Below are 27,458 nucleotides of genomic sequence, written 5' to 3'. Positions count from 1 at the left end.
GCCATCATATTGAGTATACTTATTTTCTCCAAAACAATAAGTATGTAAAACAGAGTTAGATTGAGTTCTTGAAAAACCTATTTTAACCAAGCTACATGTTAATGTACATGTCAAAAATCATGAAGTTCATAAACAATTAACCTCAGTTAAAGTTTTTATTTGTTTGGTCCATTTTTTTGATTTTGGTGCTTAAGCATATTTTCCTCTTTGGATTAGATCAGCTTGACTCATTCACATGGAATACATAGACAGTTAAGTCAATCATGAAAGCCTTTAAGTTGGTACCTAACACCTTGACTAAGATTAATTTGGCTCGTTTAATTTGCATAAAATTTTGACAAAATATTTATTTTGACCCTTTGCCAAAATATAAAAATTTCATAAAATTTGAACCAGACACATTATCTGAAAAAAATTGTTGGATATAAAGCAGTTTGACAAACACTATTTTTGATCAAAGAGAAGCTTCCTATTTTCTAAAAAATATAATGTAATTAAAACGTTCAGTTGATTTTACAGAGTTATCTCCCTGTAGTGTTATGTACCACCTTCAAGGTTTCTGGATTTTTTTGCTGTTTAGTGGCTGTTCAACTGATGCACATCCCCATTTATTTATACTAAGTATTTATGTGTGCAAGTATATCAACAGCTTCAACATATTACAATTACCTTTTAGACTGATAGTCCTGCAAACAACTGTTACCAATTCCATATTTAGATAACAAAACATCCTCAGATCTATCTCCTAAACGGCTGCCTGGTCTGTCATTACTTCAAATAGAGAAATACATGTAACTTAAGTTATGTCAATGTTAAAGTTTATTGATGCATTAAACAGCTAGATGTGTATAAATAAATGCAGTTCAATATGTAAATCAAAATGGCCTTTGGCTGTTGTCTGCTCTATGGTCGGGTTGTTGTCTCTTTGACACATTCCGCATTTCCATTCTCAATTTTATAAGTTGAAATTCATATATAAAACTCTGGAGGCATATGCAAACTCATCTGTTATTCTGAGATGGTCATTTAAGAATTGAATGCTTCTTTTTGTAAATTTATTGGGGTGTAAAAGCGTTGACCGAAGTACATTTGGTATGAAGCGCGGAAGCGCTTCATTCTAAAAATGTACGCACGGTCAACGCTTTTACAACCCTATAAAGTTACAAAAAGAAGCATTCAATACTTATAATTACATTTTGTAGCTATGATCACGAAAACACGAATTTTATATATTTTATTATTTAATTCACCTGTGCACTTTATTGTTGGAGCACGTGTTATCATGAATGAAAAGTTGTATTGAGCATTACAACTGCTTACGGAATAACACGTGTTGTGCAGTTAGCCAATCAGAATAAAATATTATAATGAAACATACATCTAATGTAATTATAAGAAAATATTGAATGAAATATGAATTCTTATTCAATGCGTTTTCTGAAATCTCTTTATAACAAAAGTCAAATTTAAATGTCGTGCAGTATCATCATTCAGCTGTACATTTAAGTCTTTTATTTTTACTTGTTGCTTGGTTGCTGTCTCGTTTACATATACCCTACATCTCCTTATTTCATACTAAGTTGCTTCTGAATGTAGGCATTATGATAGTACTAGAAAACATCTTGCTCAGTAAATTTTGTTACTTATTAACATTTATTTACCTGTAAAACATGTAAAGATGATGATCTCCCTTGTTTGGTATCAGGTGCCAAGGGTAGATCTCTAATGGTGGAGGGTCTGAATAGGGAGGGTTCGTCTCAGAAAATAACATGGCAATCAGGATAAATAATGCTGGCATTACAACCTGTAAAATATATAAACAGATTATAAAAATGTTTAAATATACAAGATTGTTCAGATATTCTATATAAATATGTTATGTAAACAAAATCTCTCACCATAATAAATACAGCCTGAACTATAACTCGACCAATCCATTATCAATCATTTTGTTAATAATGTATTATAATCTTATATATAACAGCTGTTTATATCACTGTATCAATCTAAATCAAAATATAGTACTATATTTGTGGTCCAATGCATTGTATCAACATTCAATAGCAGACAACAACATGCAAAAAACTTACTGGCCTTTCACAATTATTGTTGATTTCAATAACATATTATGATGAGACTGCATGAGACAAATGAGCAGTTTTAATCCTGAATTTTTGTATACGAGGGTCAGTATTCCAATATCAGCTGTAGCTATTTGTATTTCTCACCCAATTGGTAACTGTACTGTTCACATTTTCAATTACCATTCAGTTTTACAACATTTGGTCTAGAAAGGTAAAAGGGGAAGGTTTTTCATACATAAAACTGGACTATCTCCTCTACATTTATTGCCTTTACTAAATCAGGTTATATGAATCATATGTTTTTTTGTTGTTGCTTGAGTCTGTTTGAATGGTTTTCTTATGGAGTAGAGTGTTGGAAGTTGGGTGCAATCTGTTGTATTGTGCGTTATGTTTTGGGTTCCTGTTGGCCCTTTTTAATTATTATCATTACTGCTTTGGTTTATTGTACCTCACAAACAAAACCCTTTTTACTTCTTTTGAAATGTTGGAATCTTTTAAGAAGGATGGCACCAATCTGCTTCCACCACAACAAGCAACCATTGGCTAACTCATCATGTTTATGTGTAAATGGCTCTTCAGTTTCTGTTGATACCTCTACAATAAATATAAATCATTAAAGTTAAAATTGAGAATTAAAACAGGGAATGTGTCAAAGAGACAACAACCTGAAACAATGAGCAGAAAAAAGCCAAAGGCCATGAATGGGTCTTTAACACAGCTAGAAAATACGGCAGCAAGAGACAACTTTTGTGTAGAAAAAAAAATTATCTCAGTAAACCTGTTCCCATAGAAATTTAAAAAGAATAATTTTTCGTAAATGATTTTACAAGAGTTAGTGTTCCTTTATTATATATGTAATGAATTATTATGTAAATTTTAAGAAATACTGTACCTATTTCAATTTCATCAGTGCCCAGTCTATTTTCTTCAGAAATACTTCTTAAGAATGACCTTTTCTTATTTCTTTTAAAGCTAAGTTGTGTTACTGGCCTGGCAATTCTTCCTCCTATTGAAAAGAGAAAGAAAAAAACATCTTAATTCAAATATTTCTGACAACAAGGCAAGTAAGAAACTTTACACCAACATAGAATATTTTACCAAAAATAACAGGCTTTTAAAGCATACTACTTCCTTCACGCTGCATATCAGAAACATCATTGTTACAATCAATAATGACTCAATCTATGTAGAAGTCTAGTTTTTGGGATGTGTCTCTCATATTAACAGGGGAAATATATTAAACTTGCATCGTTCACGTATGTTTTTATGATTTATAAGGATTTTTCTTTTCCTTTTAAAGTTTAAAAAAAATATTACATGAAATTCTCTGCGTAAACAAGCCATTTATCCACTTTATTTTTTTCCATTTTAAAATTCACAATAAAATATAAATATTTGACAAACTTGCCATCAGTGACTTCCTCTAACTTTTGTCTTTTAAATTCATCAGTATGGTCATCATCTTCCTCTGCCACTTTCAGGAACACCTAGCAAGTCAAAATAGTTATAGATAATCAACTTACAAAACAAATATATTTGTTCTCCAAAAAGAAATGTTAACAAGAATGTGTCCATAGTACACGGATGCGCCACTCCAACTATCATTTTCTATGTTCAGTGGACCGTGAAATTGGGGTCAAAACTTTAATTTAGAATTAAAATTAGAAAGATCATATCATAGGGAACATGTGTACTAAGTTTCAAGTTGATGTAACTTTAACTTCATCAAAAACTACCTTGACCAAAAACTATAACCTGAACTTTGCACTATCATTTTCTATGTTCAGTGGACCATGAAATTGGGGTCAAAACTATAATTTGGCATAAAAATTAGAAAGATCATATCATGGGGAACATGTGTATTAAGTTTTAAGTTGATTGGACTTCAGCTTCATCAAAAACTACCTTGACCAAAAACTTTAACCTGGCACAGACAGACGGACGAACGGAGGCACAGACCAGAAAACATAATGCCCCTCTACTATTGTAGGTGGGGCATAAAAACCATTGATGTTTATGTTTAATGTACAATATATTTTCAACAAGTGGCACTTAACAATTTTGATATCAAACATATTTTAAAGTTATCTTACAATATGGCAAGATTTTAATTATTGCACCAACTAACTTTAAAGTAACATGGTAAAATTGAGAATGGAATAAATGGTACCATTTTCTCATTGTGACTAATTTTGTCTCAAAAAAATTATGAGGTTTAGTCTGGACAAAATCATGTTTTTTTAAAACAAGTAAAATATAGCCATTTTAAGTAACAAAGTAAAACAATTATATACCTTTTCTAGGCAAGTATCAGAGATACCATAACTAGATATTCCTAAGTCTTCATGACAGTTTTCTAACATTTCAAATAACATCTCAAAGTAGCCATTTTACAATTATATACCTCTTCTAGGCAAGTATCAGAGATACCATAACTAGATATTCCTAAGTCTTCATGACAGTTTTCTAACATTTCAAATAACATCTCAAAGTAGCCATTTTACAATTATATACCTCTTCTAAACAAGTATCAGAGATACAATAACTAGATATTCCTAAGTCTTCATGACAGTTTTCTAACATTTCAAATAACATCTCAAAGTAGCCATTTTACAATTATATACCTCTTCTAAACAAGTATCAGAGATACCATAACTAGATATTCCTAAGTCTTCATGACAGTTTTCTAACATTTCAAATAACATCTCAAAGTAGCCATCCCTGGCAGACTCTGGAGGGAGCTGAAATATTACTTCTGTGGAATTATCTTCTACAAGTTTGGCCCTCCTGATATACTTCTTCACAAAAGCTAATATTCTCTTCTTTGAATAGCCTTAAACAAAAAACAGTGAGCATTATTAATCTGGAAAATAAGTATGACAACATAATAAGTATATTTTCTAAAATATACATAAAACTTTTTTTTCTAGAAAAATGTCTATTTCCTAAAACATAAAATGGGTTACTGTTATCAAATATCAAAAGATTCCAATAAATTACAAATCAAACAAAGAACCAGGTGCTCCGCAGGGCTCAGCTTTATACGACTGCAGAGGTTGAACCCTGAACAGTTGGGGCAAGTATGGACACAACATTCAAGCTTGATACAGCTCTGAATTTGGATTGTCATCAAATTCTTGACATAATATGAGTTTCTGACACACAAAGAAATGTCAAGATCTTACAAATCTATTATGCAATATTGTGCAATTAAAGATTTCTTCTTCAAACTTTTCAAAATTTGGAATTTGAGAAACTTGGAAAAAAAAATTGAAAACTATTCCACACCCTTTTTTTGCAATAAGTCCAAACCTGACATTTCTTTATGCAGTATTTACAAGTAGTGGAAGGGAGGTAAATCCGAACATACCAAACATTGTATGCTAACTGTTTTTTAATTACCTCCCTTACACTGCTTTTAAATTGTCTTAATTGTCCATTGACCAGAAAAACCTTGTTCCCCCCTCTTTTTTTGCCCCTAATTCCAAAACATTTTGAGCAATAACCCCCAAAAGTCATAACTAACCATCCCTTAATGGTATGGAAACTTGTGGTATAATTTCAGAGAGATTCATCCATTTAAACACAAGTTATTGTTTGAAAACTACAAAAATGCTTATTTTGGGCCCCCTTTTGGACCCCTAATTCCTAAACTATTGGGACAATAACCCCCAAAACCAATCAAAACCTTCCTTTAGTGGTCTTGAACCTTCTGGTAAAAATTTATAGTGATCCATCCACTAAATTTAAAGTTATTGTCCGGAAAACCTAGTTTTTCCACTTTTTTGCCCCTAATTTTACCTTTTTTTTGCCCCTAATTCCAAACCATTTTGAGCCATAACCCCCCAAAGTCATATCTAATTATCCCTTCATGGTATGGAAACTTGTGGTATAATTTTAGAGAGATTCATATACTTAAACACAAGTAATTGTTTGAAAACTACAAACATGCTTATTTTGGGCCCCTTTTTGGCCCCTAATTCCTAAACTATTGGGACCATAACCCCCAAAATCAATTCCAACCTTCCTTTTAGTGGTATTTAACCTTATGGAAAAAATTTATAGAGATCCATTCTCTACATCTAAAGTTGTTGTCCTGGAAACTAAATGTGTCTTCAGACGACGCTGACATGATACCATTATACGACACAAACATTTTTTTGCGGTCGTATAAAAATATTTCTTCCAAGGTTTTATGATCTTTTACCTCTCATTATTCTTGGACCATTTACAGGTAAAGGAAGAGTAGCTTCCCCTTCGGATTTCTCTATTGTTTCCAAAAATCCTTCATCAAGTATATCTGATAACTGAAAAATAAAACAGAGATATCTATAACAAAAGGAAGAAATGCTTTTTCTTAATTACATATTTAAATTTGAGTGAAACAAGGTACCAAATATAGTTCTTTAAAGTTGATAATAGTTAATTAATAAGTTAATATTTTTTCTAGGTCAATCTTGACTGGATTATTTCCACCATCTCAAGGTTCTGCCTACATCTATGGACACAACATTCTGACAGACATGGACAAAATCAGGAACAATCTAGGCATGTGTCCACAGTTTAATGTATTGTTTAAATTGTGAGTATTCATTGTCAAAATAATTATTAAAAAACATAGGAATTGAAAACAAATTTGGTAGAATTTGGCCAAGAAGTTTCAGAGGAGAAGATTTTTGTAAAAGTTTACAGATGCAGGACGCCGCACGCCAAGTGATGAGAAAAGCTCACTTGGCCCTTTGGGCCAGGTGAACTAAAAAGAAGAGACAGTGATCTTATTTTGAAACAAACATAAAATTCAAAACCCATATCACTGTTAGCAGTTTGATTAGTGTTAACATGAGACAAAATATGTACCGATTATCAGGTTGTCTGCATGTTGATATCGTAAAATATCAGCTGCGAGACATAATATGAAGCTTTTTGTCGAATAAGCGCAGCAAACGAGATCAAAAAGCCTTCATATTATGTCGAGCAGCTGATATTTTACAATATTAATATGCCGATAACCTGATAATAGATTTATCGGGCTGTATTAGCGTCTCTTGGAAGTATTGTCTTAGTTTCACCAGCAACTGGAAGTTGACTTGATAAGTTCGGGTCAAACTTATCAATGTCGGTTCAAACATTATGACGTAGCTGATATGTCCGGGTCAAAGTTATTAAGGCCAGGTCAACGTATTCGACGTCACAAAGCCGTGATATGGAGTTTTATTAAGAGCTGAGCAGATTGATATAGACAGTTGGACGATCGATAAATCAAGTTACCACTGATTGCTTGAAAACAACTTAATACAATGAACAGAAAATAGACTAAATTAAATACAAGGAAACATACATTGAGTTATATAAATATGCACTCATTTATAGAATCTTTTTACAGAGGGGGAGTTGATGATACAAAAATTACAATGTTTTTTTTTTTTTACCTGTCTATTAAATCCAACTCTCTGTCTATCTAATGAATCAGAATCCAGATTGCCATCTTTAACCATTGTCAAATAGTATCCATTACCATACTGTGACTTGAGATATAAACTAGACCCACAACACAGTAGTCTCCCCTGAGATATAATAGCTATCCTGTCACCAAGAATATCCGCTTCATCCATGTGGTGTGTTGATAATATTATTGTTCTATCTGAAAATATGAATGAAATAGATTTTTATTCTAATTTATATAACCAATTACTGAAAAGAAATGTTGTATTTCAAAGTGTTGAATAAGAAGAAGTAGTTCAGGGTTATATATGCAGAAAGCTACTTAAGTTAAGATTTGTTCTGAACAGATGGATTTTTCTACATGTTCAACCATTAATTAGTACTACAATTGGATTACTTAACTTATGTGGTTTTATGCATACTGGCCCTGATATTCAAATTGGTTTTTATCTGTATTTGTTGACCCATTAATTAAATTTTAAGTTTTTTTTTATATGAATCGTCTTCATTTCAATTGTTAATCAAATGATGAGCTCCAAGATGGTTTTGGTTGAATTATTGACCTTCCTATACTTTATCTTAAATTCTTGAAAGGCTCATATTACATGAAAAAGATCTGTAGATTCAATGGGTATTTCAACCATATTATATTTGGTCTGATAATCAACTTACTTTTCTTGAATTTAATTAGAAGTTCCCAGATAGCTCGTCTTGCTTGGGGATCAACACCAGCAGTAGGTTCATCTAGAATCACTGTCTTTGCATCACCTACAAATGCTATGGCTATGGACAGCTTTCTCTTCATTCCACCTGTAAAACAGATCAGAATTTATAGCTATGGATTACATTTTCCTATTTATTTTAATATTGGATTGTTTCTGATATTGTAGTCAAGTATGGCATCCTGCTTAGAATACCTTTACATGTACCCTGGTAGATCCCAAAAGTGCTTATAGGTTACAAATTATCACAGTTAAGCTGTAGACCAAATATAAAGTCATTTTGCCCAGTAGCATTAAAGAAAAATGTGATGGAAATTTGTGTTGTAGGATCATAGGGACAAAGGCATGGTAAGGGTGAATGCAATATTCTAAATCTATGTAATAATGACAAGTGTTACCTGACAATTGATCAGGGAATTCCTGTGATCTGTGATATAGACCTGTTTCCCTCATCATTCTGTCACACTCTGCATGAGCCTGTTTATTTGGTTTTCCTTTTAAGCTGGTGTAGAACCAGATATGCTCCTCTACAGTCAAACTGTTGGTAAATAAAACAACAAATACATTTACTAACATGAATAGTTAAGGGGGCTCGCGAGTATAAATGATTTTTTTTTTAAATATAAGATTTCTTTTAAAAAAATTCTATAAATAAACTTTATCCTATACGTAATTGAAAAATAAAATAAAAATATGGGGTCACCGTTCATTTAAGCTCACAATGTGCCTTCTAAAGAAGCATGCATTTTTGTAAAGGTACTTTTTTTCTGTTGAACAAATGGGAGAAAAAAAAGGTAATATCGAAATAAAAAAATATAACCAAATAACAGAAATCGCTTAAAATTTGCAATAGTTTAGTTTAAGTACAGCTTATTTGAAAATAATAATCAAAAATATAGGTCACTGATGAGTTAAAAAACTTATTTCAACTTTAATGCAAAAAAATTGCATTTTTTCCCCCCAAAGGGAGATAATTTGGAGCCTTTTCAATGATATATACATTTTAAAAGTCATCGGGGCCAAACAAATTTGTTTCTTTAGGTTGATTTTTGTACCATATCATAAAGTAGCAACTAATTGTGTAATAAAAAAAATTTGTTATGAAAAAATAAATATTAAATTTTTGCTGAATTTTTTTACCCTCAAGCCTCCTTAAAAACAGGAAAAGTAATCCATTTTTCATTTTTCTGAAATAATTAAAGATTTACCTTCTTTTCTTCTAAACCTATGTTTAAACTTCATAATGCAAAGTTAATATAGCTGGTTTTGCTATGTTGACTAATATATGAACCATACATGTGAACCTCCCGACGGGAGTACAAAACTCCCGTTTTCAGGCCCCTCCCGTCCTCCCGTCGAAGAGAAAAAAATCCCGTGTAGAAAAAATTTCATGAATGATAATTTTCAGTCGCCATTTTTACTATTTTGTTTACAAAATTTATCATTGAGATCGTAAAAACCTGAGATTTTTTAAGTCGTAAAAACAGGAGGTTTATCGAACGTATCCGGTGTAACTGACATTACCTGATTACGCAACATGTGGAGATTTTATTTCTCACTTAAGGCTAATTAACAAGTGATAATAGTTTGATTGAACAATCATAAGGTGTTTGTATATATCAATTACTCGATGTGGCTTCTGTTTATGGCACACGCCAAGGATGATTAAAGGCAAATACCGATAAATACCGGCATTGATGGAAAATGGAATGTTGTTGTCCAAAAATTTATCGGAAGTTTTTTGATGCCAAGAAAAACACTTATTGTATATGAAAATCTCGAGATGAAAATACTGGAAAAAGGAATGGTTTCAGCTCAATGTGAGCTGTTTGCTACACAAGCTGACTGAAAAATTATATAAGCAAATTCATTATTTTGTACACCATTATGTGTTCAAAATGCCAAAACGACAGTTATCTCCGTCTTCAAAGACACCAGTTTCAAAACAACAGAAATATTTGACAAAGATCAACAATGTTTGTTAATTTATTATTTATTTATTATGTAATAAATGTATAGCATAAATCTCTCTTATATCTCAAGCTAATGCCAATGAAAAACAAATAAAAAAAGATTCTCATCAGCAATCAACAATGTAAAACAAAAGAAAAAAAGATTCTCATCAGCAATCAACAATGTAAAACAAAAGAAAAAAATATTCTCATCGTAAAATAAAAGAAAAAAAGATTCTTCTCAATTATTCCTTAATATATGCAGACTTTAACTAATGCCATTCACAAGGAAGATTGAAGAAAGAAAAAACATCATACGGTTAGTTTTACGACGAAAAATATGTCGATAAAAAACCTCCTGATCTGAGGTCCAATCTCCTGACCAAAATTTCCAAATCTCCTGATCTGAATTTTACAGTCCATCACATGTATGATGAACTAATTTTACTGTAACTTGAGAACTTCTAAACCAGGAATTTGATTTCAATTCTTATGTTTTCTAATAATTATTCTGACAATGAATACTCACAATTTAAACAATACATTAAACTGTGGACACATGCCTAGATTGTTCCTGATTTTGTCCATGTCTGTCAGAATGTTGTGTCCATAGATGTAGGCAGAACCTTGAGATGGTGGAAATAATCCAGTCAAGATTGACCTAGAAAAAATATTAAAGATTTGTTTTTAGAAATCTATCAAAAAACTTGAAAGAAAATTTTCATTATGTCATATTTGACACTAAGGCAATATTGTTCCATTAGAAACACAAGTCATCTGTCCAAAACCAATTCAGCCCAAAAGTTTCCCCTGATATACCGGTAAATATGGAAAGGGTATTTTCCTTAAACAACATTAAAAGTACTTTTATCTATGGATGCTAAACTAAGGGCATATGTGTTGCGTAGTAATTGCATCAATTGTGTGCTTCTTTTAAAAATTCCTAAATCCTGATATTTTCTTGGGATCACATTTGTGGTTTGTTTCAATAATGAAATAGGATACTATTCCATTCACTAACTGACATGGATTCTTTTTCTCAAAATAAGTTTTTGCAATAGATATGTCCCCACTTAGACCAAGATACTAAATAATATAAAAGGGGATAAATTATTTTAAAAATTACATATTTTCTTATTTATAATTTTATCCATAAAACAATCAGACTATGATCTTACATGGTAGTAGTTTTCCCAGCACCATTATGTCCTAAGAATGATGTTATTTGTCCTTCATAGAAGTTCACACTTAAACCATCAACTGCATTCTTCTTTCCCTTCTTATATTGTTTCTTCAAATTCTTTATGGATACACCTAATGGTCTATCATGTGGTTCCTCTTCTAGTTTAGGAGCATCTGAAGTGAAAATATTTAATTTTCATAGATTCTCCAATTACTGTTATATGGCAATGCATCTTATTATTGGTGATGGAAAACTTGTTTCTGTATTCAATATACAGTTAAAAAAAGTTTTATTTCTGCAACAACCTTTCTATAATTGATATTTATCATTTATAAATGACAGGTTTCTGTTATATAAATGACAAAATGTCCTGGTATAAACTTTTAAACAAACCTTTATCATTGTTGTTTTTTAGGTCTTCCTCCTCATTAGATCTACAAACAGTTATACCACACCAATATGATGGCTGTAATGGGAAATACCATGGTCTGGGTAATCCATAACTACCTAAAACATGGAAATAATCAAACATGATTTGACTAATAATTGTGTTGCCTCTTGTTGAACTTTTTGTCACCCATATCATCAGCATTTTATGTACTTCAGCACTTGTTTCCTATTATTGGATTGTCATGAAGAAGCCACCATAAGTGGCGAAAAATAAAAACCAGAATAAAGCATTTCCTTGCAATAATCCAGGATGTTCTATTGAAACCTGAGTTGTGTCTACTATTTCTGTTGCCAGTGTAATATTTTTATGCAGTTTAGACTGTTTGTTTTCCTGTTTGAATGGTTTTAAGCTAGTCATTTTTGGGGTCTTTTATAGCTTGCTGTTCCGTGTGAGCCAAGGCTCCATGTTGAAGACTGTACTTTGACCTATAATGGTTTACTTTTACAAATTGTGACTTGGATGGAGAGTTGTCTAATTGGCACTCATACCATATCTTCTTATATATGCAACAAGATTAAAAAGGAAAAATATTGAAAATTGTCTGCTCATTATATTTGATGACCAAACAAGTGAACAACAAAAGTACCTGGAAATACAGCCTCAATATACCAGGTCAATAATCCATATATAGCAGCATCTGATAACATCATCATAATACACAGGTACATGTTAAATTGATCATCAGGGACTGGACTAGTATCGATGTTACTCCATTGCATACCCACAGCTTGTTCCTCAAACCGAGATATGTAGGTACAACCAAATCCAAATGCTACATTTGATGACAGGCTCTATAAATGTACATTAATTTAACTTTATACAATGTACTTTAAATTGTGTGATACAAAATCTAACATTACAATAAGCTTAGATATGTCTATACAGTTCAAAACTTATCACAACAAGCAACAAAAGTTCAAGTATTTATTATTTTTTTAAATGCTTTGAATCTGTAAATTAAAAATCCTAGACATACATCTTTCCAATATCTATAGCATTGTCAAGGAACAGGGTCTTACAATTAGCATCAACTTAAAATAGTTTTTTTCATGCTGGAGGAAATGATTTATAAGATTGTGTAAACATGGCAGTCAAAATCCAACTAAGATGGCTTAAAATCATACATTTCTACATTTTTCTTTCAAAAAGATATAATGAACTATGAAATTATAAACTAGAAACATGGTTGATTAGATAATAACATGTGTTTTAAAAGTCTATTATTCTATTTCATAATTTCAGATCATCAGTGGAATAAAAGAATACTATACTTACAACAGCCAGTTTCTGATCAAGTGACATCAAATGTTCCCAATGTCTGGCTAACAAATAAGGCAGGTATAAAGCAAAGTATATAAAGCTGGCACAACAAGCACATAGGTTAGCTTGATTGAAAAATACTGTGATTAGAAAACACTGCATGATAGTAGAGATACCATAGACCGTTAGGAATACTAATAATATACTGGCGTCAGTGTGTTCTATTACTCCTCCTAACTACAAAATAAAACAGATTATGACTGTTGATTTTCCTGTTTGAATTGTTTAACACCAGTCACTTTTGGAGCTCTTTATAGCTTGTTATTTGGTGTGAGCTAAGGCTCTAAGTTGAAGACAGTACTTTAACCTACATCTAATCCATTATCATCTACTATTTTAATTCTTAAAAGTAAATTATGCAAATTACATAATCAAGGGCATCAAGGAAGCTTAAATTGTGTTACCCGTATACTCTATAAAAAGAATTATCAATATAATCATACTTATCAATAATAAAAACAAAATATGTTACCTTAAGAATTATAACCAACAAGCAAACAGTAAGAAACATGATTGAGAATGCATTGATGAACCATGCTAACCAATGTACTCCATTGCCAAGTCCCATAATCTTCATAACTTCCTTCAATCTCATCTCCTTCTCATACACAATATTCTTACAAATCATAGCCACTGGGAACAGCCAGGCAAGTACCAGGAATAACGGTAATGTCTTACTTATACCATACATAAAACTAAAATACAAATTATAATCAGTTAATCCTTTCTAAACTGTCCTACAAGAACATACAAGTCAGACTTGCACCATGAATATTCAAAATGTCTTACTTTTATAACACATTAAACTGAAATAGACATCAATGAAACATTGTCTTTATCAACAATTAAGGACAGCTAGGCTGGTACAAGAAATCACAGAAGTAGCATATCAATACCCTGTACCTTAACAATAAAACAAAATTATTTTGTGCATTATAAATTCACTTGGTAAAAGAGACAAAGAGTTCTTTAGTAATGTTCTAATTTATTAAGTATTTGCGTAACTTACGAGTCTTCAATATAACAAGGATAAGGGAACTGTTGTAGTACTTGTACTATGTTGTTAGTCTCTTAAGTTACTAATTACCTGTCTTCAATATAACAGGGATAAGGGAACTGTTGTAGTACTTGTACTATGTTGTTAGTCTCTTAAGTTACTAATTACCTGTCTTCAATATAACAGGGATAAGGGAACTGTTGTAGTACTTGTACTATGTTGTTAGTCTCTTAAGTTACTAATTACCTGTCTTCAATATAACAGGGATAAGGGAACTGTTGTAGAACTTGTACTATGTTGTTAGTCTCTTAAGTTACTAATTACCTGTCTTCAATATAACAGGGATAAGGGAACTGTTGTAGTACTTGTACTATGTTGTTAGTCTCTTAAGTTACTAATTACCTGTCTTCAATATGACAGGGATAAGGGAACTGTTGTAGTACTTGTACTATGTTGTTAGTCTCTTAAGTTACTAATTACCTGTCTTCAATATGACAGGGATAAGGGAACTGTTGTAGAACTTGTACTATGTTGTTAGTCTCTTAAGTTACTAATTACCTGTCTTCAATATAACAGGGATAAGGGAACTGTTGTAGTACTTGTACTATGTTGTTAGTCTCTTAAGTTACTAATTACCTGTCTTCAATATAACAGGGATAAGGGAACTGTTGTAGTACCAGTCCTATGTTGTTAGTCATACCAGTCTGTATCTTAAATTACTTACCTGTCTTCAATATAACAGGGATAAGGGAACTGTTGTAGTACCAGTCCTATGTTGTTAGTCATACCAGTCTGTATCTTAAATTACTTACCTGTCTTCAATATAACAGGGATAAGGGAACTGTTGTAGTACCAGTCCTATGTTGTTAGTCATACCACTCTGTATCTTAAGTTACTTACCTGTCTTCAATATAACAGGGAAAAAGGAACTGTTGTAGTACCAGTCCTATGTTTTTAGTCATACCAGTCTGTATCATAAGTTACTTACCTGTCTTTAATATAACAGGGATAAGGGAACTGTTGTAGTACCAGTCCTATGTTGTTAGTCATACCAGTCTGTATCTTAAGTTACTTACCTGTCTTCAATATAACAGGGATAAGGGAACTGTTGTAGTACCAGTCCTATGTTGTTAGTCATACCAGTCTGTATCTTAAGTTACTTACCTGTCTTCAATATAACAGGGATAAGGGAACTGTTGTTGTACCAGTCCTATGTTGTTAGTCATACCAGTCTGTATCATAAGTTACTTACCTGTCTTCAATATAACAAGGATAAGGGAACTGTTGTAGTACCAGTCCTATGTTGTTAGTCATACCAGTCTGTATCATAAGTTACTTACCTGTCTTCAATATAACAGGGATAAGGGAACTGTTGTAGTACCAGTCCTATGTTGTTAGTCATACCAGTCTGTATCTTAATAATAGCCTGTTCTATCATATCCTGTAGGTAGGCAAAACCATAGGTGAGATATTTGGTCTGTGGTCCAGGTCGACTTCTAGGTCCAGGTGTCCAGAATCTAAAGTATAAAGTATACAAAAAAAGTCAGAAACCAATATTACGTATTTGACAGATGCTGTTCAAGGATACTCTTCAAACAAACAAAAAATACCAAATGTTTTGAGTACAAAGGTATATATGTTAAACTAGAGGGTCCAAGGACCCGGTGTCGCTCACCTGATATTTTTATTTACAATTGATGCATGATAAATGCAACTGTTGTACTGTCGTTTAGTTTCAGAGATATAATACTAAAAAGTGCATTTGAAACCTATGTTTTATTTCAGCCATGTGGGCAGGCAGGGTCATCATACACAGTGGTCCCTGGATATCCTAGTGGTGATTTAAACCAAGTTTGTTTAAATTTGACAGTTGTTTCAGGTGAGAATTTTGTAAAATTTATCAGAGAAAAATTACAAAAATTTATTATGAGAAAGTTGTGAAGTTGTTTTGTTGTCGCGCAACCCCCATGATTTCTGCAAAATTCAGTTGATTGTGCAAGGGTTGAATAGCCAGCTGAGGTCGTTAAAAACTCTCTTTTGTTGGTGCAGATAGATCTTGACCTGATAAACAATTTTACCACATGTCAGATTTGCTCTAAATGCTTTGGTTTTTGAGTGATAAGCCAAAAACTGCATTTTACCCCTATGTTCTATATGTAGCCATGGCGGCCATCTTGGTTGGTTGGCCAGGTCACCGGACACAATTTTTAAACTAGATACCCGAATGATGATTGTGGCCAAGTGTGGTTTAATTTGGTCATGTAGTTTCAGAGGAGAAGATTTTTGCAAAAGATAACTACGAAAAATGGTTAAAAATTGACTATAAAGGACAATAACTCCTAAAGGGGTCAATTGACCATTTTGGTCATGTTGACTTATTTGTAGATCTTACTTTGCTGAACATTTTTGCTGTTTACAGTTTATCTCTATCTATAATAATATTCAAGATAATAACCAAAAACAGCAAAATTTCCTTAAAATTACCAATTCAGGGGCAGCAACCTATCAACGAATTGTCTGATTCATCTCAAAATTTCAGGACAGATAGATCTTGACCTGATAAACCATTTTAACTCTGTCAGATTTGCTCTAAATGCCTTGGTTTTTGAGTTATAAGCCAAAAACTGCATTTTACCCCTATGTTCTATTTTTAGCCATGGCGGCCATCTTGGTTGGTTGGGCGGGTCACCAGACACAATTTTTAAACTAGATACCCTAATAATGATTTTGGCCATGTTTGGTTAAATTTGGCCCAGTAGTTTCGGAGGAGAAGGATTTTGTAAAAGTTAAGGACGACGGACGACGGACAACGCCGGTCCCGGGCGCCAAGTGATGAGAAAAGCTAACTTGGCCCTTCGGGCCAGGTGAGCTAAAAAAACAATCAAAATCAGAGACCTATGTACTAATGACTGAATTTGTTTTTTCAATTTTGTATGTGTATCAAATGCAAAATGCAAACTTCCATAAGTTTTGGAGTGAAAATTTCCATAGTTTTTGGAGCCTCCTATGCCTGTCTATTTTGATTCTATGTGTTACATTCCTTACCTGTCAGTCACCTGTTTAGTATTGTCCACTCTATCTGTGTCCATTCTGATTTTATAACTGACATGTTTTGGTAGTCTGTCTGGAGTTCTCTTGTCTACATTAAATACCACAGCTACAGAAGAAATCATACACCAATTATAATGAATTACATTTTTGAGGAAATAATTTGTTTCAGCTGTCTCATAAAGGATGTTTTTTTTCCTACATTTTAAATGATGCAAAAGCTAGACAAGAGGCTCATAAGAGTCTGAATTACTCACATGTAATTTTTTGTTTAAATCTTTCAATAATGATTATTTTTGCTTTTCAATATAAAGTAAGTGGCAAAAATAAATGCATTCTACGCATATGTTCCATTTTTAGCCATCATAGTGGCTACGTTTTTGGACGAACAAGGAGATAAAATACAAAATTTATACATTGTACTACATTCATTTGAGAAGATTTTTTAAAGTTAGAAAAAATAAACAAATTGTGTAAAATTTTCCTTAAAATGCAATGACTCCTTAAGGGGTCGATTGACAATTTTTGTCACATAACTTTTCTGTAGATCTAACTTTGCTAAACATTATGGCTGTTTACAGTTAGTTTATCTCTATCTATAATAATATTCACGATAATAACAAAAAATTTTCATAAAATACCAATTTAGTGGTAGCAACCAAACAATGGGTTGTTCGATTTGTCTGGGCTGATAGATCTTGACCTTTTGAACATTTTTATCCCATCAGATTTACTCTAAGTGCTTTAATTTTTGAGATAAAAGCCAAAAACTGCATTTAATCCTAATGTTCTATTTTTTGCCATGTTGGCCATGTTTGTTGATGGATCAAAACTTCTGATATATAGTTAATAAACTAGATACCCTAAGGAACATTAAGTTAAAAGATTGAAGTAGTTTGGCCCAGTTGTTTCAGAGGAAAAGATTTTAGAAATGGTTTACGACAATAATGGTTGCCTTGGTGAGCTGGAAAAAAAAACAAATATAAAACTTAAACATACCAGCCAAAAATGTCCTATTTTGTATCATTCCTAAGCTGCTCTTCACCAAGTCTTTCTCTGATGGATAGGGTACAAATTTGTCAAATACAATACACTGTAAATATAAATAGATTAATGAGACAGTATGATGAGTAACATAAATACCGCATGAAGTTTTAAAAATCCATTTGTGGCATCTTCTAATAAAACAATATGTATGAAATACATAAGTCAGATGGTAACCAAACAAAACATTAAATCATGTAATGAAATCTTGAATATGTTAAAGAAGGAAAAAGTTGAGGGATTTTTTTTTTTCACACCAAAATCAATAAGGATAAATATATTTGACAAGCTTTAGTTTTCTATCAATGTTGTTGTTGTTGTAAACATTGCAATGGGATATGTCTTGCCAAAAAAAAATAACTTAATTTTTTATAGCATTATATTAATTGTAGGTATTTATTGACATCACGAACATTAATTACATTAAAATCCATTTTTTAACAATACCAATAATAAAAATAAATGTATCAAATTATCTTACCTGACCATAATCAGCAATAAGTTTTGCCAAGGCTTTTGAATACACCAACATTTTGTCCAAATTTACGGTATTATTATTGTTAGTAAAGAATTCCCCTAGAAATTTACATGTCACACTGTTCTGCTCTGTAACGTCTTGTTTCAAACTTTTCCTCTCCATCAAGTTACATAAACAGGACCCTGAGAAACTCTGAAGTAACAAGTAAAACATTGTATCAGACATAAGCAAACTTTAGGGTAAAAGATGTTTGCCTGATAAACCCTAAGTCTTAACATTTAATGTAACCTATATTTATAGATAGTTATAACAAGTCAAACTGTAAGCTACTGCCAACAAAAGTTACTCCAGCTTTTAGTATTTTGTAAATAGGAAGTTTATAAGCAATGTATATGAAAATACATCGCAAGGTATAGCATGCAGGCATGAAGCTTGGTTTCAAATTTCAGAAAGCCCTCTTTTGTAGTTTTGAGAAATTGCAAAAATGTCTAAACCAAATAGTGTAAGAATATACAAACTAGTGGATCAACAAGAAATTGTTGAGCAATTAATCTGAAAATGCATCACACAGCAAAGCATGCTCAAATGAAGCTAAATAAATGTACAAATTATCATGATACTCTGAATTGTAGTTCCTCAAACAAGAGGCTCTCGGGAGCCAGAATCGCTCACCATGATTTTTTGGCCTTTATCTTTCCTTTAAGAGTTTAAGTGTCCAATTTCAATGTAGCTTGGTTTTTTGGTTAGATTCAGCATATCAAAGAACCTTAAGAATTAAATTTTTGATGAAATCAAACAAAGTTTAATTTTAATTTTTGTGAATTTACTTTGCTGAAAAGTTTTGTGGTTTACAGTTTATCTTTATCATTAATACTATTCATTGACAAGATAATAACCAAAAACTGGAAAATTTCCTTGAAATTACCAATTTAGTGGCAGCAACCCAACAATGGGTTATAAGATTCATCTGAAAATTTCAGGGCTGATAGAACTTTACCTTATGAACGATTTTACTCCATGCTAGATTTGCTCTTTCTGCTTTGGTTTTTGAAATATAAGCCAAAAACTACATTTTACCCCTATGTTCTATTTTTAGCCATGGCAGCCATGTTCTTTGACGAAACAGAAAATTAAACAAAAACTTTATTCTAGACACCCTAAGGATCATTCAGCTTAAGTATGGTTTGAATTAGTTCAGTGGTTTCAGAAAAGAAGATTTTTTAAAGTAAGAAAACATGATAAACAAATTGTGTAAAATTGTCCTTAAAGGCAATAACTCTTAAAGGGGTCAATTGACAATTTTGGTCATGAATATAAAACTTATTTGTAGATCTTACTTTGCTGAACATATTTGCTCTTTACGGTTTATCTTTATCATTAATACTATTCAAGATAATAACCAAAAACTGCAAAATTTCCTTAAAATTACAAATTTAGTGGCAGCAACCCAACAATAGGTTATAAGATTCATCTGAAAATTTCAGGGCTGATAGAACTTTACCTTATGAACGATTTTACCCCATGCTAGATTTGCTCTTACTGTTTTGGTTTTTGAAATACAAATGTATAAGCCAAAAACTGTATTTTACCCCTATGTCCTATTTTTAGCCATGGCAGCCATGTTCTTTGACGAACCAGAAACTTAAACACAAACTTTATTCTTGACACCCTAAGGATCATTCAGCTTAAGTTTGGTTTGAATTGGTTCAGTAGTTTCAGAGGAGAAGATGTTTGAAATAGTTTACACCAGACGGACAATGACGACGGACGTCAAGTGATAGCTAAAGCTCACAGTTCCATCGGAACGGTGAGCTACAAAGGTGAAACAAAAAATTTAAGTGACAGATGGAAGTATGTAGGGAGCATATAATAATTCGAAGTTGAAAGTTCTAAGGTATCCTAAAAATGAAAAAAAAAAAGATGCAACAAAAAAATCTGCCTGATATGTTTTCTTTTACTTTAATTTAAATTATAGACACAGTAACAGACAAATTGGTGCACATAATATATCACTGTTTGGGACTGTTTAGTGGGATAACTTTTTCTGAGAAAGTTGTCAAATGTTTACCTGTATAAGTCCAAATCCATGGCTTTGTTTGAGATATTCCTGGAGATTATCAACATAACTTTCCCATTTCTTTGCTATATCTATTATATCAGCCAAGTCAGAAAAGGTACGATTTGCCTTGAAACAGAATACACATTTACTTTATAAATAACATTTTTAATACTAAAATAAATGGAGCATGTGTCTATTGGACACAGATCAGAAGATGCCACCTTTGCATATAACATTGTAAAGGGGCATAACTCAAGAATAGTAAAGGTGATGTCAACAAAATTTCGGACTTGATCTGTGTTGTGTGGTAATGAGTTTCACAACATTTGGTTGAGGCAAACTTAAGTTAGAAAAATGAAACTTCCATTGGGAGATAAGTAGGACTGGTATATGGACGTACAAGGTTTACACTTAATTCTCCCTCTGATGTGGCAGGGCATAAAAATGGATACAATTCACATTGCTTCTGAACTTTTAAGCCAGATCCTAAAAAAACTAAGCCATTGTAAAATTTGTAATTATATTTTCTCTTTATGCTTCTTTGAACGTAAATAATTACTATTTTTCATAATAATCTGTATTTTTGTTGAACATCTGATGCTATTTAACCTAGATTAAAACTTTTAAATTGACACATGTGAAAACCTTTGTAAAGGTAGCTGAAGGGTGTAAAACTTTGAGTTATTGTAAGACTCATTAAAGATTTTAATTGAAAATAGCTATTTTTCATACAGTAATCAAATCCTTTACATCAATATTCATCTGACAAAAAAAATCTACATCATCTTTCTTATGGCATTTTACTTTAACCAAAATGGTGACATTTATCAAAACGTTTAATCAAATCAATTTTCACTTCCTCATCAAATTGTACTTTAAAACTTGATCAAAAGCTTTATTTGATGTACTACTGGTATTTTTTCCTATTCAGATATAGGGGCTTATGAAACTAATGTAACATGAAGTGATAGGCATGTTTAATTCTAACAAATTTATCTTTCAAGAAACAGCTCAAATCTCCATGTTGAACACATTTGACAGAATGATGATACTTCTTCCTTACAAACATAATTTTAACTATTGATCAGCAAAACCTTTATAGATTAGTAATGCAAAAAAGAAAACGTATGCTCATATTTTCCATCCCACAATTTCATAAAAAGAGTAAAAACCTACCATTTTGATCACCTCTAAAACAGCAGGAGTATCTGGTGTATATGGTATTTTACCTAAGACAACAGCCTTTAGATATCTCCATAGCATCTTAGTGTTGGGGTCAGAGTTCATCACATTCACCAGTTTACGACAAACAGGAGCTAAAAACAGAACGTGTCTGTGTCATCACATTTCAATTCATTTCATTACTTTCTTCAGTGGAATTTATGGACAAGTATCAAATTAGATAGCAAGTTCCTAATGGAATATTCTAAACAAGTTGTATCTTAAAGATCTTACTTCTTCATCTTAAAAACCTATATATTAGTGAAATTAAATGTTTATCTTCCTCATCTATAGAATCAAATATTCATATCAGCAACTTTGTTCTTTCTGTAAAATTGTGTCAATCTAATGCATTATTGCATCTACAAAATCCCCTTTCTTGGGCTGAGATACTTAAGTGCAAGTGTACACTGCTATAGTAAAGGTCTTGTGTTGTATATATACACATGGAAAAAAGTATTGCAACACCAAATTGAAATTGAAATTAAAAAAACACTTTTTATTTTTTTGTGATATAATTTGGTAAAATAGAACTAATTAAACATTATTTAAGTATAACCTGAGTTTAACCAATAAATATCGACTCGATAAGTTTTTATCTGCACATGCAGCTACTGTACCCGTAAACAGCAAAACAGATGTTTTCATCCTCATTGTTTTCAACACTTTAAATAACTAAGTTTTTAAAGTTATGTGATTGACACCTTGTAATGGGTATTCAACAACTCTTAACTGCAGCAAGATGGCAGATTATCAGCATGAGAGAAGCAGGGATGTCGCTGAAACAACTGCACGTATTTTTGGTCATCACCATTCCACTATAAGTCGTTTTGAGAATAAAAATAAGGCACTAAACGATGTTAAAGACCTTCCGAGATAAAGAAGACCCCCTATACCATTTGCTAGGGAAAATCAAGCATAATGAAGGTTGCTCAGAAGGAAACCCATTGCATACAATACAATCCTAAAAAGAGAGTGGTGGGCATACAGGAGCCTTTTAACAAGAACTGTTCGAGATCGACTCATCGCTACTGGTTATCGTGCGATCAGACCATTTCGGAGACCTTTGCTTACGAACAGACACACAGTTTTCCGTATCCAATGTAGTGCAGAGCTCGCTAAAGTTGAAAATTAGCATCGTGGAGGAAGATCCATTGTTCCAAGGGAATTCGGTTCATCTTCCTTGGACGGATCGTAGCCCGGATTTGAACCATATCGATCATATATGGGACACTATTGGGCGGAACGTGCGCGAAAGGACACCCAGTTCAAACACATCATGAAAAAAACAATGCCCTTCATCAGAAATGGTTGTTGCTACCTTAGCAACAAATTAGTCGATTTTTGGCAGGAATCAGAAGACGTTTAGATGCGGTTATCTTTTTGAATGGAGGCTGCACACAAAGTACTAATTCTTTGGCGTATAACGATCAACCATGATGTGAACAGTCATCTGAAGATTAATTTTGAAATGTCTGACATTGTAAAGTTCGACTACAGTAAAAGTTGTAAAATGCATTTTTTTGTACAAAAAACACTTCATTTTGTTATTAAAATTGTGGTTATATAAATCATTTTTTTTCAAACATTTTTTGTTCGTTTCAATGCCAATGTTATCATAAACTATGTTTCAATAATATTATACAAATATTTTATTATATTTCATCCACAAAAAGAGGCTGATTTTTCAAATTTTAAAAAATCAAGGTGTTGCAATACTTTTTTCCATGTGTATATATGGTTTTATTTTTTAGCCATTTTTTTTGTTGCATTTCTTTTATTTTTTATTTTTTAGAGATATCTTTTTATAAGTCTTGTTCATAAATACATATGTAAAACAAAGGTGAGGGAATATTCAAGGTCAAGGGATTTTCATTGTTTTGAAATCTCCATTACATTATTGTTTCCTGCAAGACAATTATCATTAGACAACAGAACAATTGAAGTGAATTACACAAAAATTGTATTTCTGGTTTCATATCAAGATCACAATGCTAAGCAATTAATACTTACTCATAATGACCCAAAATATTTTAGGGCTATTCCAGAAAAAAATTTATGGGGGGGGGGGGGGGGGTTGGAAGGCACATTATATTAATAATACATGGGTGATGGGTATCAGAGCAACTTTACACACTTTAACCCGCTATAATTCTCAATTACAATTGTCTTGGTGACGGGTGCTGACAAAAACTGCCTTCCAACCTTCCCATACATTTTTTTCTGGGATAGCCCTTAGTGAAAGTTGGTCATTACTGAAATAAAATGATGTTTTACCATTAGGTCCATATTCATTATAAGATGCTTCAGCATGGTAATCTTTAGTTCCACTAATAATAAATCTGGATAACAGATCGCTGGGCTTCTCACTCTGAACTTGAAGAAAGGAATGGTCACCACAAACAAACTGGCCTAAAGCTTGTACAATACTGGAAGTATTCAAAGAACCATTGTCTAATGTGGACTGGATCAGTTTCTCAAACGTTGCTTTTATTTTTGGGTGTTTCAAACTTTTCATTGATTTTATCTGTAAAAATAATTCAAAATAAATATGACTAATATATTGAACATATTACATGGAAAACTTTTTTGAGATTTCGGATAATCAAAATAATAAGGGCCTCAATAGGGAAGCCAAACCTAACATAAGGTATTATTGTACTGAAAACTGCATTGTAGAAATTTTCTTCTACATAAAAATTTCATTATCTAAATGTCAGACTCCCAAAATCATAATTGAAAGCAATATTGATATCAAAATTTGAAAAAAATAAATGCACATCAAATTTAAATTCAAATGATCTGTATTATATACAGTTGTACAAAATTGACAAACATCTTATGACTATTTTTATAGTTGTAACATCTTATAAAAACAAAGTTTCTCTAAAATCTGAATACTCACCGACGTATAAACATTTCTTAGATTAGTGAAGATTCTATTTATATTTGGAAACTGCTTGGTATTAATAAATGTAAACTTCACCATCTGCAAGAAGAGACAAAGTTGAAAAATTATGAAATGAAACATGAAATACAAGTGGTTAACATTACTGATAAGTAATAATTGTCTTTTTTATCATTCATTATTTGACTTCCTGCTCAGTTGTTCTTGTTTTACAGCTTTGAGATATGGGAAGATTTATCAACGACATCGAAATCTGTGAGAAGTTTTAGCAAGGTCACAATTTGAGAGCAGAACTTATCAGGCTTACTTAAAAGACCAGAAAAAGTACATTACACAGATTATCAGATTGTCTGCTTACAGTTATCATAAGAAATCAGCTTTTCCACACAATATGAAGCTGTTTTGCTTGTTCATTGTTCTTACTTGCTAAAAGCTTTACTGTGTAGCTTGTCGCTAATATTTTCTGATATCAATATGCAGAAGATTTGATATTGGACTAGTTCTGGTCCTTTCCCCTCCCTTAATAGAGTTTTACACTTCCAGGTTATTGTAACAGAAGTAAGATTAATAATTTTCTTCTCTCACATTGTGATTTTGATAACCTTAACTTTTTTAAACACCAGAATTTGATATTGCGTATATGCATGGTAATTAATATTATATCTTTACAGCTGTCATATATTTTCTCCTTGTTGGGTAGTGACAAATATGTCATGTTTGACACTTCATGTTATCTTAATTTTTACATAGAGTGGGGCACTCATATTCGCTGGGGGCACAGTTTTGCCATTTTATGATTATGAGGTGCAAAAACTTCAAAGGATGGGTGAAATGGAAGAAATATGCCGGTAAATTATATTATTATAACAAATATGCTTATTTTTTAAACTAAGACAAAATTTGGGCACTTATCACAAAGGAACGAAAAAACAGACAATGATTTTCGGCTAATTTCCTGAATGAAAAAAAGATTTCAAAGAAGTATTTCTAAGTAATTCTTTGATTGATTGCCCTAAATTTCAGTTCTTTACACCTTTGAAATGTCTGCTATTCATCTATAATGAAATTGATTTGATATATATTGTTTAAAGCTGCAGTTATTTGGAGATAAATTGATGTGTAAAAATGTCGAATATGTGTCCCCCTTTGACAAAACATCAGAAAATTTCAATTAGCCTTTTGTCTAACTTTTCAGATGTTTTTTTTTAAAGAAACACTTTTTCAAGCTAAGAATATTTTAATTTTGATGTTGTCTTCATATAGAAATATCAGTATACTTCAAAAACATATAAAAACCTGAACATAAACTGCAGAAAACATGGAAAGTTATGGCGGAAATGAGCACCACACTCTAATTTTTCCAATACTATCATATTAGTAAATAGATATATACCTGTAAAACAAACTTCTGAATACTAAATCCTGACCTAAATACAATTAACAGATCAGTTTTCTGTTGATTAGTTAATCCACATATTTTAGATGTTAAATTTTCTTTAGCTGAGTCAGGATAAAACTGTAGATTTCCCAGTAATCCATATGATGAACATAATGTAGAATGTGACATGGCAGATAACGCATCCTGCAGTGAAGATTCTGTACCAGGGCAACTGTCAAAACTTCTCAGAGCCGTGTTCAAGTTGGATAAATGTACCTAAAATAAAATATATTCATAGTTATTTTGATATCATGAAATAATATTAATATTCCTTAAATTGATATTATGTCATTTATAATTATAAAGCAATATCAAATGTGGCACCAATTTTTATTTGAATGTCATTTCCATTGTTAGTGGAAACAACAATAGACAATGACAGTCAACATTTTTAAATCATTTAATTTTCTGATTTTGAAAAATTTCCCAGTATACAATTAATCATTTGAACAACAGTACTGTGTTGCATGTTTTTTTTTTGGTTTTTTTTTTTACAATAATCAAACTATCTGTATATCTATTATTAGGCAGACGGAATGTAGGATTGCTATATCTCGCTTTTTCAACAGAAGTCGAAGGCTCGACAAAAATGAATGGAAGCAATAATTTGGCATTTTTCTCACCTTCTGAAAATCAATAGAGGCATTCATAAGCTGTATAAACTCTACCAGAGTAAATTGTACCCCTTTCTCTTTTAACTCTTCTCTGATTGTTGTTAGGTTGGTAAACAAATTAGCCACCTTAACTTCACCTACAAAAACAATATGCTTCAATTAATTTATAATCTAATACATGCTTGTGATATCTGATGAGTAAAGCCCTTCTCAACTGATTTTTATATTAGTTCTAATGTTGCATTGGTACACCACTGTCCAAGGTTAGGGGAAGGTTAGGGACTTCAAACAAGTTTAACCCAACATCTAAAACCTTTCTATAGATCACAAAAGGCCCATTGAATACCTTTCATGGATTACTGAGTGATTTCTTAGGTATCTTATGTGTTCCTTGTATGTTTCATAGGATTTTGTTCAAAGTACTTCAAACTCATATTCTGACTTTTTCTAATCTATCATCAAGTGTAGGTCTTATGTAAGTTTTTTAAACACAACCC

At 31.9% G+C, this 27,458-nt stretch overlaps 1 protein-coding gene across 1 annotated transcript in view; it reads right to left on the bottom strand.

Annotated features, from left to right (window-relative positions):
• LOC139516589 (phospholipid-transporting ATPase ABCA1-like) overlaps positions 1–27,458 on the bottom strand; it is a 43,896-nt gene that overhangs the window by 12,931 nt on the left and 3,507 nt on the right. The window contains exons 6-31 of the mRNA XM_071306784.1: positions 26,971–27,098; positions 26,303–26,563; positions 24,907–24,990; positions 24,279–24,528; positions 21,957–22,096; positions 20,790–20,906; positions 18,725–18,913; positions 18,199–18,292; positions 17,197–17,308; positions 15,492–15,668; positions 13,627–13,849; positions 13,110–13,331; positions 12,421–12,625; positions 11,777–11,890; positions 11,379–11,556; positions 10,730–10,861; positions 8,647–8,786; positions 8,199–8,336; positions 7,514–7,725; positions 6,292–6,391; positions 4,709–4,917; positions 3,493–3,571; positions 2,977–3,090; positions 2,533–2,678; positions 1,662–1,804; positions 670–771 (exon numbers count right to left, since the gene is read on the bottom strand). Coding sequence (XP_071162885.1) covers positions 670–771; positions 1,662–1,804; positions 2,533–2,678; positions 2,977–3,090; positions 3,493–3,571; positions 4,709–4,917; positions 6,292–6,391; positions 7,514–7,725; positions 8,199–8,336; positions 8,647–8,786; positions 10,730–10,861; positions 11,379–11,556; positions 11,777–11,890; positions 12,421–12,625; positions 13,110–13,331; positions 13,627–13,849; positions 15,492–15,668; positions 17,197–17,308; positions 18,199–18,292; positions 18,725–18,913; positions 20,790–20,906; positions 21,957–22,096; positions 24,279–24,528; positions 24,907–24,990; positions 26,303–26,563; positions 26,971–27,098 — 4,009 coding nt within the window. The remainder of the gene's footprint in view (positions 1–669; positions 772–1,661; positions 1,805–2,532; positions 2,679–2,976; positions 3,091–3,492; positions 3,572–4,708; positions 4,918–6,291; positions 6,392–7,513; positions 7,726–8,198; positions 8,337–8,646; positions 8,787–10,729; positions 10,862–11,378; positions 11,557–11,776; positions 11,891–12,420; positions 12,626–13,109; positions 13,332–13,626; positions 13,850–15,491; positions 15,669–17,196; positions 17,309–18,198; positions 18,293–18,724; positions 18,914–20,789; positions 20,907–21,956; positions 22,097–24,278; positions 24,529–24,906; positions 24,991–26,302; positions 26,564–26,970; positions 27,099–27,458) is intronic.

The sequence above is a fragment of the Mytilus edulis genome, chromosome 1 (assembly GCF_963676685.1).
Source record: "Mytilus edulis chromosome 1, xbMytEdul2.2, whole genome shotgun sequence".
In the NCBI taxonomy this organism is placed as follows: Eukaryota; Metazoa; Mollusca; class Bivalvia; order Mytilida; family Mytilidae; genus Mytilus; species Mytilus edulis.
The sequence above is the reverse complement of the archived record's forward strand: the minus strand, read 5'-3'. Positions and strand labels throughout refer to the sequence as shown.